This window comes from Mustela putorius, unplaced genomic scaffold, assembly GCF_011764305.1.
Source record: "Mustela putorius furo isolate JIRA1106 unplaced genomic scaffold, ASM1176430v1.1 tig00003834_pilon_pilon_pilon, whole genome shotgun sequence".
In the NCBI taxonomy this organism is placed as follows: domain Eukaryota; kingdom Metazoa; phylum Chordata; class Mammalia; order Carnivora; family Mustelidae; genus Mustela; species Mustela putorius.
This window is the reverse complement of record NW_025421987.1, coordinates 108,656,986-108,672,012: the sequence shown is the minus strand read 5'-3', so window position 1 is coordinate 108,672,012 and position 15,027 is coordinate 108,656,986. Positions and strand designations below refer to the sequence as shown.

General features: G+C 40.6%; 1 protein-coding gene across 2 annotated transcripts in view; it reads left to right on the top strand.

The window, feature by feature from the left end:
* Positions 1 to 8,239, top strand: part of DNAJC13 (DnaJ heat shock protein family (Hsp40) member C13) — a 124,810-nt gene extending 116,571 nt beyond the window's left edge. For both annotated transcript variants that reach the window (XM_004762502.3, XM_004762501.3), the window contains 2 exons: positions 1,579 to 1,678; positions 7,373 to 8,239. In XM_004762502.3, coding sequence (XP_004762559.1) covers positions 1,579 to 1,678; positions 7,373 to 7,479 — 207 coding nt within the window. In that variant the 3' untranslated portion in view covers positions 7,480 to 8,239. The remainder of the gene's footprint in view (positions 1 to 1,578; positions 1,679 to 7,372) is intronic.
* The last annotated feature ends 6,788 nt before the right edge of the window (positions 8,240 to 15,027 follow it).

Sequence of the window (15,027 nt, the reverse complement as noted above, 5' to 3'; positions counted from 1 at the left end):
CCAAAGGGAACCTCCATATCCATTGAGCAGTTCCTCCCCATTTCTCCCTCCCCCTAGCCTCTGGCAAGAACCACTTTGTTTTTGTGAATTCATTTATTCTGGATATTTATATAAAATAGAACCATATAATATATGACCTTTGTGTCTGGTATGTCATTTAGCGCATTGTCAAGGTTCATCATGTTAATACCTTGTATCGATGCTTCATTCCTTTTTGTGGCTGAAATGTTCCTATATGTATGTGCAACAACTCATTTATCCATTCTTCTGGTGAGAGACATTTGTTTTTTGTTGTTCGTTTGTTTTAAGATTTTATTTATCAGAGAGAGCACAAGCAGGGGGAGAAGCAGGCTCCCCAGTAAGCAAGGAGCCTGATGTGGGACTCGATCCCAGGACCCTGGGATCATGACCTGAGCTGAAGGTAGACAGTTAATCAACTGAGCTACCCAGGCAGCCCAAAGACTGTTACTCCCTACTAGTGTTCTTTCAGAGGTTTAAATTGTCTTTTAGTGATTCCACTGTGTTTGTGTAGAGTCTCACCAAAGAAACTTTTGTTATGCCATTGTCCATTCTATCAGTATCACCATTTGAACGTTTTAAAATAATCTTAAAGAAGAGAGGCCACATATCTTGCTGTGGTCATCAACTATGTGCTTAGAAGCATTGGGGTTTTTTTTCTGGGGGTGGGGGGTACCATGTGCAGGCAGTTGTCTTACCTTCGACCTGCCTCCAGATTTCTGTTGATGAAATTAGCCAAGTAACCCTGACACGCATCTTCCAGTCTGAAGAGGAGGAGGGAGGTGTGATAGTTTTCAAAATAGCACCTCCTCCACCACCTTCACAAGTGATTACTTCCATTGGTGCCTCCAAGCTTGGGGCAGGGAGTCTCTTGGACCCGCATGACCCTGTGTGTGTCTCTACTATAGTGCCTGCCACCAAATTACCTGGCGCTCTCTGTGTCCCGCACTAGGACTAGATTGTAAGCGCTTCAGAGACAGACGCTTTCTCATCTTTGTGTCCGTTGTGCCTCCACATGAGGAGGTGCCCAATAAATATTTGATCTCAGTGTTGATACATGAAAGACAGTCTCCGAGTTGGGATTTCCTAAACTTTTTTTAATAAATCTGTATCACACAGAAATATGTCCTTCATCTTTGTCCATTACATTCTACACACATATTTTGTGCTCTGGTATGTATGTACATCACAGATTAGTAGTTAACCCATTTTACATGTGATGCTCTGGTGCTTTCTGTATTAACCTGCTAACCTCAGGCATGCCGATCACAACCCTCTTAATCAATTTCATAAATGTCGAATAGGTCACAACCCATAATTTAAAAGCCTGCTTTAATTTTAGCTTGAGTTGGTAGCATCTTCTCCCCAGACCCCTTCCTTGGGAATACTTCATGGGCTCATGCCACATGCTCAGCCAGTTGTTACTATCATGAAAAAGTCTTCCTGTGCTAATTACAAACAAGCCAGTAAATTACAGGTTCAACTAACAGCGTCCAGCTCTAGTTGGACCTGGTCCTTATTAATTCATTTATGCTCAAAGAGTTTGCTTTACTTCCCTAGGTGAATGAAATCTTGTCTCGTTCTTCAGTCTGGAGTGCCTTCAAAGATCAGAAACATGATTTGTTTATTTCTGAGTCACAAACAGCAGGATACCTCACAGGTAAACCGCACCTAATTGATTACTTTGAGACATAGGGCAAAAGCCACTTGAGCCTTCCTTTTGTCCTGACTAGACTGAATGTAGCGCGTAGGGTTCCTTCCTAGGCTGCTAGCCACCTGTCCTGGGTGCTGTGGGCATGCGGTGGACCTCTGGGGTTAGCCCTGGACAGACACCAACTGCTGTTGTGTTGAACGTGTGCTCACGGAAACATGGACCTTGCTCAGTTGTGACCCAGTTAATTCATGGTGTCATAGGTTATAGTTGGAGCATGATATTAAAATGTTTGTCTCAGACATGTAAAAAGAGAACTACCTACTCAGAAGGATCAGTATCAGAAACATGATAGCATCGTTCTGTTTCTGGTAGAGTAGCAGTTTGAAGCTCCAGATGTGTACATTCACATGTGAAATACTTTTCTTCTAAGTTTCCAGTGATTGATCTGTAGTTTTACAAAATATTTACAGTTTGTCCTTTCAAGGGGAGAAATAATGTGGGTACCATAAAGGAAGGGACATTTTATTATGTAGGGATCAAAAGAACGTATATTTTTGAAGTTCAGGGCATTTGTCTATTTGACATGCTAATTGCTCAACAATTTTGGAATATTTGTTTTCATACTGACTTCTGTTTAAAAAGAAAGTCATACCATTTTATTGCTATATCTGAAGATGAAATATGGTCTCTGGTATAAGAGTTTTTAGTTTGAAATTAACCTTAAGAATAATAGGTGGGTTTTGCCATCTGCTTGTGTATAATATGTATATTTAAAAAAAAAAAAAGTTCTGCGTTCTCCTCTAACCAGAGATGATGTGGGTAGACTGAGAGAAAAAGAGAAAAGAAACAGTACCCAGTGGTTTGCATTCCTGTGCAATCGTTTTAGTAATCTAGATCACTAGTATGGAAGTCTCTACATCGTAAAGACTAAATCTTGAGTATTAAAAAACAACAGCTTTAGAAAACATTTTGCTTGGTTTTAATTTTAGTCTCAGTTGTGACACTATTGCTTTTTTCTTCGCTATGACCACTTTCATATGAATCTACTAAAATGTAGAGGCAGCACCCTAACATTTATAAACACATGGTGCTTTGATTGCCAGTGCCAGATGCACACGAATGAAGGGTTGTGTCATAGGTTTCCCATCTAACTTTTCCATGCCCTGTCCGGTGATTTCTGTGAGGAGATATACTTAGAAAATGGTCTTTGTTTGTCTCTTGTCTCTCTCTCAGATTTAAAGTAATGTTGTAGTTTCCAAGTAAGAGTATGTTCTCTAAACGGCAACTAAAAACTTTTATCTGTTTAGACTTTTTTTTTCCCCAAAAGCCACCTTCCTGTGGTGTTAACGTTCATTACTTTGTATCTAAGGATGCTGTGACTGGAAAATCTGCCTTGTTTTTCCTCCAGCTGAAGATAAGTACTTATTGAAAGTTTGGCCCTGAAGAATAGTAAGATGTAGATTATAAGCTTCCCTGCAGGGAGAACTCTTCTAATTTGTTGTACTCTCCTTTGTGCTTAGTGTTCATTGACTTGACTTAATAGAATAAAATACTTGAGGTGGTCCTTGACTTACTAACAAGATGTGGGCCTAAAGGTCTATGGTTAGAATACAGAAGAGATAGGGATTTATCTTCAGGGACCTAGATTTCATTTAGAAATCTATTGATCCTCACCCCATCCAAATATGCTAAAACTAGAGAAAAAAGTACAGGAATCAAAAAGGTTCTTTGTGTGCCTTTCCTTCTACTTGGATCCCTGGGGCGGCTTCTGAGTAAGGTGTGAGCTATAGGGGATGATGAGCTATAGGGGATGGAAGAGGGTTGGAGAAGAAGAAAAATGGTCACAGATTTCTTTACAGCCTCCTTTGGGCCTGCTCAAGGGGCAACAGGTTCTACAGAAAGTCGACTAAGGGGGAGCAGTGGTATAAATCCCAACTTGAAAATGGACTACTGTTACTGTGGCCATCTGAAGGCCCTCCTGAAGCCTACAGACACGTGTGCACGGGACAGTGCGGACTAGCCCAGAGCTGTGTGGGCCCTCAAGTTGTCCAGTTCTTAGTGCATCATCCATCTGGGGTGTTCTATTGGCGAGAAGTTTGAAAGTTTTTTCCCATTAGTATAGTGTTTTTTTCAAAGGACTGTTTAAAGAGAGCCCTAGGGGTTGAATTGCTGTCTGCTCATTGTTTAGACTGCCAAATGTTTCCTTCTTGTGTTTGAGCTTTTCCATGGGTGCTTCGTGTTGTGTGTCATGTGTTTGCTAAAAGGGGCAAATTCTTTGTATAACAGTAAAATCGATGTATAACTCTAGGCAGTGTATACAGTGGTGTGTTGAGTGGGAACTTTGATTAGGATTTACCCTACACCACCCTCAGTCTCCCCGAGACGGTTCTCATTGTGCCCAAGCCCCTCTCTCATCAGCGTGCAAATGAAGTAAAGTGCTGTGAGAACACATTTCACTGGCCCTTTTTCTGAAGTGCCCCTGGGGAGTTTGGCAAGTAAGTGGACTTCATGTAGGAGATGGGAAAAGAGAAAAGAAAATTAATTACTATTTCAGAGTAGGATAAGAATAAAAATATTCCTTAATGATTTTCTTCACCCTGGCTGCTGAGCAGATGCCATTCAGTCACAGGCTAAGGACTGGGGTTATAAATAAGGCATCCTGGGTTGGACTACTCATCATTGATGAATTGAGAGGAGACTGCCTGGTTCCAGAGGCTCTCCAGCCTGGCATAATTGTTTTGTTTTCTGATAAACACTTAATCTAAAAGTATCTCGGTGCGGTTTTACCCAGGATGCAGGAAAGCTGTGGTTGCTTGTGGGCCCTGTTATTTAGCTATTTATTAGGTTCTAGAAGAGCTGGGTACTGACAAGCTCATAGCCTATAAAAATCATTTTAGCAGTGAAAATCCTCAAATTACCTCACTTAAAAAATCAGAATAGAGAAGAAAGGAACAACAGGGAAAGGAAGAGAAACAGACTAAGGTAAACATGCTTGTTAGGAGTTGGAAACGAAGATAAGAGCTTTGTATACACATAAACATGTACACATATATATTTATATTTAATTGGAATTGGAGATGAAGAGCTTTATACACACACGCACACACAGCCCTCCGTATATATTTACATTATGTTTAATTAGAGGCATGTAGAATAGTTAACTTGGCTTCCTAAGGTCATTAAAGGGAAAGAGGGTGCAGTTCTTGGGTCCCTCCTCAAACCAGTATGTCAGTTCTTTACAGAGTTGGATTTTTTTTTTTAACTTGTGTTTTTCTTTTTACACCTGTCCCAAGACTACACAATGTGAGCAATGTTAGCAAAGATTCCCTAAGGCCGTCAGTTTATGGTACGTCACTGCTAAGGCAGAGCTTCCTTCTTTTGATTTCCTTGCTAGGAATCCCGTGCTCATTTTTACCAAAGCCCATGCTCTTTCCACAACTCCATTGCAGCCAGTTCCATTTTGTGGGATTCTTTAATAGTGCATCTTTTCTCGTTCTTAAGTCCGGCAGCCTGGCACAGAGTTGCCGCATACCCCTATTTCTGGCAGCCCCTACTCTGTCCCTCTGCCTTTCTCTGGAGAATACAACTGCTCTGTCCTGTCCTTATGACTCGACTGTACCTTCTAGCTCCTGGAAACCAGACATGCTTTAAAGGAGAGGTCAGAGATCTCATGAGGGAAAGAGCATTTCAGACTTTATTTACAGAAATGTCCAGGAATTGGTTTATCTTTTCTAAAGCAGCAAATGGTGGGGCTAGAATTTGGTCTCTTGTGGATAATCCTTCTAGGCCCAGCATTTCACAATTTAATTTTAGCCCAGAGGTTCCCAGACTTTCTCAGTTCACAGTCCCCTTAATATCTTCTACCCTTAGGCCAAAAGAAATAACCTAACAGTTAAGTTTAAGTATTAGATCCAAACAACTTGAAAGTGGTTGTGTGGTGTCCAACAAATGTTGCTGTGTTTCTCGCCAATGTAAAATACCTAGCAGCATCCCTGTGGATTTGCCCCAGGGTGTCTCAGCATCCAGTTTGAGAACAGTAGCCTTACTCTGTTTTCTACGTAGCATTTGTGATTTGGTCCCATAATCTACACATTTGATGCAAACCAAGTTGAGTCCATAATTGGAAGTATCTGGGCACTTTACCAGTCCAGGGTGTTGGGGCTTTATTCTTCAGGCTTCTATCTTTGGTTGCTTGCTTAATAGTTCTCTGGTCATCTTGCTGCTGCCTAAGGTTCAGAGTGATAGGTGGGTGGCAAGTGATGGTAACAGCGGGGGCGGTGGCTCCGTCCTGTCCTGTTGGAAGGGGTAGGGTGCCCCAGAGGTCTTCTTCTGGGCAGTCTGGGGAAGGCCTGGCTCCCTGAGTTGATAGATGCAGACCTTGTGGTGCCTTCGAAAGGGAAAGTCCCTTTTCTACATTTTATTAGATGAGGGTTCCCAGTGACTCGGCCCTCTGATTGGCATGTGACAGCTCACACGGGTTGAATTGTCTCTGGCTGTGTAATTACACACTAGACGCAGTGTCTGCTAAGTGATGCCAGCCGTTTCATGTCCTCGATACCAGTGCTTGTATGGTATGAGGTGAACGAGATGAATCTGAACTGTGCCCCTTTTGTCCTGCATTAGTGCCTGTTATGCCTTAGCCTCCATCAAACTGCTCTGCTGTTTGCACTTCCTTATAACTTCCCTTGCTGCTTATATTTCTTTTCTCCCCTCAGGTGTCTCTCCTTCCCTTCTAACTGGCAGCAGCCCCCTTCACCTCAGGAGCGGGCTTTAGATCCGCTCTGCCAGGCAGCTTGCTAACTTCTGTGTAGCTCTCTGAAGCAGGTAGAGAACCATTTTGCTAAATGCATGCCGCTTCCACTGCCTTTCTAGTTCTAACCCTTTGATGTTCCTTAGCCGTTTGCCTTATTTCCTCCAGTTTCAGCTAAAAGTATTGCTCAGTTTGCAGTATTATGCTACAATGTCTCTCACAAGTACTCTGTATGGTTTGTGCACTGCTCCGGGGATGTAATTGTCTGCGATGTTTAAGATAAACTGGAGGGCTAAAGCCATTATAGAGAATGCTCACAGGACACCTCTTGATAAATGCTGGCATACGTAGCATTTCCATGCACTAGAGATGGTTAGGATCAAGGAAGACCTAAAAAAATGAAAATACTGCTCTTTTCCCATGGCATTCTTGTTTTGACCTATGACAGATGTCCAGAGCCTTCCTTTTTTAGAGGCGTCGGTGTAGCTGCCCTTGTTCATTTGGTGTTACTTGTTACGATAGCACTTCTTTGCACCAAGTGAAAGTTGGTTACTTTTAATATTGATAAAGTGTTTTTCTTGGGCATTTCATCAAGGATGACTTTTGGTTGGGCTGACTAAGTACAGTTTCTTTCCTCTACTTGTTCCCTTCCTCGCCCTCCCCATTTGACATAGCTATCCTTTAGTGCCCAGGATTTTTTTGGAAACATTAAATTACCAGAATTGAGAAGGGGCAGTTTCCCATGTTTCCACACCAGTGTGACTGTCCAGCATCAGTTTTGAAATGATTTTTAACTTTGTCATCTATTAACGCCATACCTTGAAAATGGCATTGTGTAGCTGTTTGTTAAGGTGTGATAAGATACTTGACTAGCTTCTTATGTTTTTGTAGAGGTCACTGTTTTCCTGTGGCTCTGCCCTCTAAAAGGTGTGTGTTTTCCTTTCTTGCAGGACCTGGAGTTGCTGGCTATCTTACTGCAGGGACATCCTCGTCAGTCATGTCTAACCTGCCGCCTCCCGTAGACCACGAGGCAGGCGACCTTGGCTATCAGACTTGACACATTTGTGAGAGACAATAAATGCTGAAAGGCCAGTGCCCAGTCCACATTCCTCCAGCTGATACGTTGAAGCAAACTCTTACTGCCTTTCTCCTGGTTTCATGACAGTGTTACTCCTTTTTCTATAAAAATATTTTTATTTAGGAAAAATAGTCAGTGATTCTAATTGTATCACGCTGTAAGAAAGCACTCTGGATCAACCTAAGTGGGTACACAAGAATTTTTTTTCTTGATGTATGTAAGCACATTCTGTTCCTTTATATCTGTTTACAAGACTGTGAATCAAAACGACAAAACTTTCTTCCTAGTTTTTATAATGTTTTTTTGAATTAGTGTGACTGTGGGGTTGAACTGCAATCTACGGAAATTGGACTAGGTCACCTACCCCCGGAAAAGGGTCTTTCCCTCTCCTGCATCGAGTCCACGTGGCTGTCCTCCACCGTCAAACACTATTAGGTTTTGTCCTTGCGCCTGTTCACTGGTATTCTCTCCTCAATCATTAACCTTCTGAGAGCTCACAGTACATGTCGGTATGTATAAACTGGCTTTACCAAATTGAATGAAAAAGGAGCTTGTGCAAAAAATTAAAAATTTAAACACGGATGTCAAGATGTTATGTAAGAGATTAGTGTAATTGTGAAATGTTCTATACATTATCAAATATATAAAGCTTTCTATATTGAATGTACATTATACAGATCATTCATATGTGTACATAAAATTTTAAAAATAAAGGGAATTGACTGCTTTGTTAATGATACATTTGTTCTAATTTAATACTTTTCCAATGGAATACCTCTTACCTGTTCCTGAGACAGATTTTAGCAGTAGGAATAAACAGACTTGCCTCACATTCACTGCTCCTCCTACAAACAAGTACATTGACACATCTGATCATCTGATTATTCCTAACGTCCTTGGTTAATATTTCAGCTGCATCTAAATCTCCAGAAACGTAGCATTTCCTTTAGTTTCTATTAAGGAATTCAGTCGTGGGCGAGCCAATTAATACTCTGACGTGTGAGACACATCGCCTGTGCACACATTCCAGTGTTTTTAAGAGGTAAGAAATTGAGAGTGAGAACATATTTCAGATAACATAGATCTCAACATGTAGGTCTCCTAGTATGGTCACAAGCTGCAAGAAAATATGAACATGTAAAGAATACAAACATTTCTTAAAGAATGAGGAGATACACAAACCTCCACATTGACTTTGAAAGCAAGAACCAAGTTTATTCCACAGTTGATGTGTAAACAGAGCTAGAATGGAATGGAATCACTAATTCAGAATTTTGCATAATCTCTCAGAGATTATGGAATAATATGCCCATGTAAGTATTTTAATAGATAACTGATTTTAGTCTCCAGATAGTACTTGTCATAAAAATATGTTCATTAAAAGAGTTTATAACAGGGACGCCTGGGTGGCTCAGTTGGTTGGGCAGCTGCCTTCGGCTCAGGTCATGATCCCAGCGTCCTGGGATCGAGTCCCACATCGGGCTCCTTGCTTGGCAGGGAGCCTGCTTCTCCCTCTGCCTCTGCCTGCCACTCTGTCTGCCTGTGCTTGCTCTCGCTTCTCTCTCTATGACAAATAAATAAAATAAAATAAAAAAAAAAAAAAATCTTAATAAAAAAAAAAAAAAAAAAAAAAAAAAAGAAAAAGAGTTTTATAACAGCTAATTTAGGAGTAGGTGTTTTAGGAGAGTGCAAATCAATATATTTCCTTTACATACTATGAGAACATAAATATTGCATTGATGATTTCTTTTTTAAGATTTTATTTATTTATTTGACAGAGATCACAAGTAGGCAGAGAGGCAGGCGGGGGGGGGGTGGTCGGGGGGAAGCAGGCTCCCCGTGGAGCAGAAAGCCCAATGCGGGGCTCTATCCCAGGACCCTGGGATTGTGACCTGAGCTGAAGGCAGAGGCTTTAGCCCACTGAGCCACCCAGGCGCCCCTGTATTGATGATATTTAAAAGGCTGTTTAATCTACGATCACTGATATTTGGATACCAGTCATAGTTCATCTTCACTGAACAAGCCAAACATCATATAAACTTACACATACGTAGCCTCATTTAATCCTCAGAGCAAGCCTATGGGCTTGATACTGATAAAATTTTCATCTTCCAGGTGAAGAACATGGGCTCTGAGAGGCAAAGCAACTTAGCAAAAGTCACACAGTAAGTAACAGGGTAAGAAATCAAAGCTACTTAGACCTGACACCAAAGTCTGTGTTCTGAGCCATGATCCTGCCACAGCCACAATCTCCAGCAGGTGTACATAACTAGGAAAACTGAGGGGTTTTTGTTTTGTTTTGTTTTTAAACATTTTATATTGTAAACCAAAACAGATACAGAAAATCTCACTGTACAGATTAGTTTAATGCATCATTATATAAGGCAAATCACCCTTAAAACTACCATCTCGGTCAAGAACTTTGCTAGCCTCTCCAGAGGCCGCTGCATGTGCACCTATCAAATCACAGCCCCTCCTTCCAAAAGTGACCACTGGTCCGACGCTCCCTCGTTTTCCTTTGTAGTTTATCACCCAGGTGTACATCCTAAACGCTAGAATTTGGTCTTGCACTTTTTCTTCTTTAAGTATCTTTTTGAGTCTTTTTTAATCTTGTGGCTCCCCTTCTATCCCCTTTTCCCCCCAAATTTTGTTGAAGGCCCCAAAGCCATTTTTGTTTGTTTGTTTTTCCCAGACTTTGGAAGTTACTGATCACACACTTACGGTGCAGTTCAACTTAATCCTCTGTCCTTTACATCCAGAATCTTCATCAGATTCAGGTTCTGTCCCTTTGGCAAGACTAGAAGGGTGTTGGGTTCTTCTGTTTAGTCTGTAGGTCATGTGATATTGACAATAATGGAAGTTAATTGTGACTGGATCCATTCATACATCAGGAGTTACCAAATGCTGCGATTCTAAGGCCCTTTCACCTAATAACTGGAATACTTTAATAAGAAATGCTTCCTGCAAAAAAAAGAAAAAAGAAAGAAAATATAAACAAGTAGGATTACATCATACTAGAGTTTCTGCACAACAAAGGAAATCATCTGTAATAAGAAAAAGTAACCTACTAAATGGTGGAAAATACTTGTAAATTATATCCAGTAGGGAATTAATATCGAAAATATGCAAAGAACTCAATAGCAAAAAATCTGATTGAAAAAAGGGCAGAGGATCTATATAGACATTTCCAAAGAAGACCTACAGATGGCCAACTGGCACATGAAAAAATGTTTGACGTCACTAATTATCAGGGAAATCAAAACCATGAGATACAACCTCATACCTGTTAAAATGGCTAGTATTGAAAAGGCAAGAAATAACAAATGTTGGAGAGGATGCAGAGAAAAGGGAACCCTCGTGCACTGTTGGGACTGCAAACTGGTGCAGTCACTGTGGAAAACAATATGGAGGTTCCTCAAAAAGTTAAAAGAACTACTATATGACTCAGCTATTCTCCATCTGGGTATCTGATGAAACAAAAACACTAATTGAAAAAGGTACATGCGCCGCCTGTGTTCTTTGCAGTGTTCTATACAGTAGCCAAGATATGAGGACAACTGAAATGTCCATCAGTGGATGAATAGATAAAGAAGATGTGGAATATATATATGTGTGTGTGTGAATATCATTCAGCCTTAAAAAAGAATGAGATCTTGCCATTTGTGACAACATTGACGGACCTTGAGGGTATTACCCTAAGTGAGATAAGTCAGAGAGACAAATACAAGATTTCACTTACATGTGGAATCTCAAAAGCAAACGGACTAACATAAAATTCATAAATATGGAGAATGGATTAGTGGTTAGCAGGGGAGAAGGAGTCTGGGGGTAGGGAAAATGAGTGAAGGGTGTCAACTGTATAGTGATGGGTGGTAACTAGAATTACTGTGGTGATCACTAGTTTCTACAAACACTGAATTATTGTATAACTGAGACACAAAATGTAATATTTTACCTCAATAAAGAGAAAAGGAAATGCTTTATCTGCTGTTTGTTATCCAGTGGTACATTTCTATGGGAGAGGCAGGATGAAGTCTTCATTGGTTTCCTTATCAGCTTTCAGAATAACTAATTTACTCCCTGTCCTCTTCTGAAGGTGACCAATATGCTTTCTTACCATTACTGTTGTATTTTGGGGTATCATAGATTTAAACATTTGCTTTGTTGCACTCCTTTGCAGCTATAAGCGTACCTTGTTTTGTTGCACTTTGCTTTATTGTGCTTCATGATGCTGCCCTTTTTTTCTTTCGTTTTTTTTTTTTTTTAAACTAATTGAAGGTTTTGGCAGCCTTGTGTCAAGCAACTCATGGCACCATTTTTTCCAAAAGCATTTGTTCATTTCATGTCTCTGTCACATTATGGTAATTTTTGGAATATTTTGAGCTTTTTTACTATTACTGTATTTCTTGGTATCTACGGTCACTGATCTTTGATGTTGCTATTGGAATTACAAGAGAGTTACAAACCATGCCTGTTAGTTAAGACTGTGAACTTAATAAATGTATGTGTTCTGGCTGCTCTTCTGACTGGTTCTTCCCCAGTCTGTCTTCAGGCTTCCTGTTCCCCGACACACAATATTGAGTTTAGGCCAATTAGTAACCGCAATGACCACAAAGTGTTTAAGTGAAAGGAAGAGTTACACGTCTCTGACTCTGATTTAAAAGCTAGAAATGATTAAGTTGACAGAGGAAGGCATGACAAATCTGAGCTAGGTGGAAAGTTAGGCCTCTTGTACCACACAGCCAAATTGTGAACGCAAAGGAAAGTTCTTGAAGGAAATTAAAAGTGCTGCCCCAGTGAAAACATGAATGTTAAGAGTGAAACAGCTTTATTGCTGACATGGCCAAGTATGAGTGGTCTCAACAGAAGATTAAACCAGCCACAATACTCCCTTAAGTCAAAGCCTAATCTAGAACAAGATCCTGACTCTTCAATTCTGTGAGGAAGCTGCAGAAGGAAAAATCTGAAGCCAGCAGAGGTGGGTTAATAGATTTAAGGGAAGCAGCCGTCTCCATAACATCAAAGTGCAAAGGAAAGCCCCCAGTGCTGGTATAGAAGCTGCAGCAAGAGATCCAGAAGGTCCAACTAAGATAACTAGTGAAGGTGGCTGCGCTAAGTAACAGATTTTCATTGCAGATGAAAACAGCCCTCTGTTGAAAGAAAATGCCATCTAGGACTTTGATAGTTAACAGAGAAGGAGTCAGTGCCCGGCTTCCAAGCTTTGAAAGACAGGGTGTTAGGGGCTAATGCAGCTGGTGACTTAAAAGTTGAAGCCAATGCTTGTTTACTGTTTGAATAATCCATAAGAATTAACATTAAATCTACTGTGTGCTCTGTAAATGGAATAAGAAAGCCCGGATGACATCACCTCTGTAACCTGGTTTACTGAATATTTTAAGCCCATTGTTGAGACCTCGTGCTCCGAAAAAAAGATTTCTTTCAAAATATTGTGGCTCATTGACAGCGCACCTGGTCATCCAAGAGCTCTGATAGAGATAACAAGATGAATGTTTCATGCCTGCTGACACAACATCCATTTTGTAGCCATGGGTAGTGAAGTATTTTTGACTTTCAGGTCTTATTTAGGAAACACACTTTGTAAAGCTCTAGGTGTCATAGCTAGTGATTTCTCTGAGGGATCAGGGCCACGTGACTGAAAACCTTCAGGAAAGGATTCCCCATTCTAGATACCATTAAGAATATTTGGGATTCATGGGAAGAAGTCAGAATATCGACATTAACAGGTATTTGGAAGAAGTTGATTCCAGCACACACGGATGGCTTGAAGGAGATCAAGATCTTAGTGAGGGGAGTAACTGCTGATGTGGTAGAAATAGCAGGACTAGAAGTGGAGCCTGAAGATGGGTCGGAGCTGCTGCAGTCTCATGATAAAACTATCAGATGAGGAGTCACTTCTCATGGGTGAGCAAGGGAAGTGGTTTCTTGAGATGGAATCTTCTGGTGCAGATGCTGTAAATTGTCTGAATGACGACAAAGGACTGAGAATATCATATAAACTTAGAGTTTATTGTTGATAAAGCAGCAGCAGAGTTTGAGAGCACTGACTCCAATTTTGAAAGAAGTTCTACTGTAGGTAAAATGCTATCAAACAGCATCACAAGCTACGGAGAAATCATTTGTGGAGGTAAAAGTCAACCAGTGTGGCAGAGTTCATTGTTGTCTTATTTTAAGGGTTACCAGTCACCCTAGACTTCAGTGACACCACCCTGATAAGTCGGCCATCAACATCAAAGCAGGAACCCCATGCTTAGCACTTCTCAGCAATAAGGTGTTTTTTGTTTATTTTTTAGAGCGGGAGCAGTGTGGGGGAAGGGCAAAGGAAAGAGAATCCTAAGCAGACTCCTTGCCCAGCCTGGAGCCCGACGTGGGGCTAGGTCTCACAACCCTGAGATCGTGACCTGAGCTGAAATCAAGAGCTGGACTCGATTAACTCAAGTTAAGTTTTGAGTTTCACCACCTGTGACCACCTTCCCTGCCACCCAGGCACCCTGCAATTAGGTTATTTCTTACTTAAGGTATGTACATTTTTTTAGACATAATGTTATTGCAGTTAATAAACTGCAGTATAATGTAAACATTTTGTATATGCACTGGGAAACAAAAAAATTCATTTGACTCACCTTATTGTGATACTTGATTTCAGTGCTCTGGGATTGACAGTATCCACAGGATCTCCAAGGTATGTCTGTATCTGTATTGAAATTGGAATTGTCTTTGTCTTTGTTACTGGAAGCTTCTTCAGCCTGATTCCTAAGTCCTTTTTTTTTTCTCCCTTTAATGTGGTAAAGTACACATAACATTTATCATCTTAACCACTTTAAGTATACAGTTAGGTGTAACACCTAAGTACATTCATAATGTGCTAAGTACACATAACAAATTTATCATCTTAACCACTTTAAGTATATAGTTAGGTGTTACTAAGTACATTCATAATGTGCTATCATTAGCACCTGTATCTCCAGAACTCTTTTTTCACCTTCTAAAACTGGAACTCTGTACTCATTAACTGAGTTAATGTACTTCTGTAATTCTGTACTCATTAACTCATTGCTAACTCTCCATTCTCCCTTTCCCCAGCCCTGGGCAACCAACATTCTACTTTCTGTCTCTGTGAGTTTGACTGTTTGAAGCATCTCAAACAAGTGGCATCATACAGTGTTTATCTTTTAGTGCATGACTTATTTCACTTTAGCATGATATCTTTAAATTCATTCATGTTGCATATGTCAGAATTTCCTTTTTAAGAATAATAGTCCAGGGGCACCTGGGTGGCTCAGTGGGTTAAAGCCTCTGCCTTCGGCTCAGGTCATGATCTCAGGGTCCTGGGATCGAGCCCCACATCGGGCTCTTTGCTTTGCAGGGAGCCTGCTTCCCTCTCTCTCTCTGCCTGCCTCTCTGCCTACTTGTGGTCTCTCTCTGTCAAATAAATAAATAAAATCTTTAAAAAAGAAGAAGAAGAAGAAGAAGAGTCCATGTATGTATATACCACATTTTCCTTTCTTT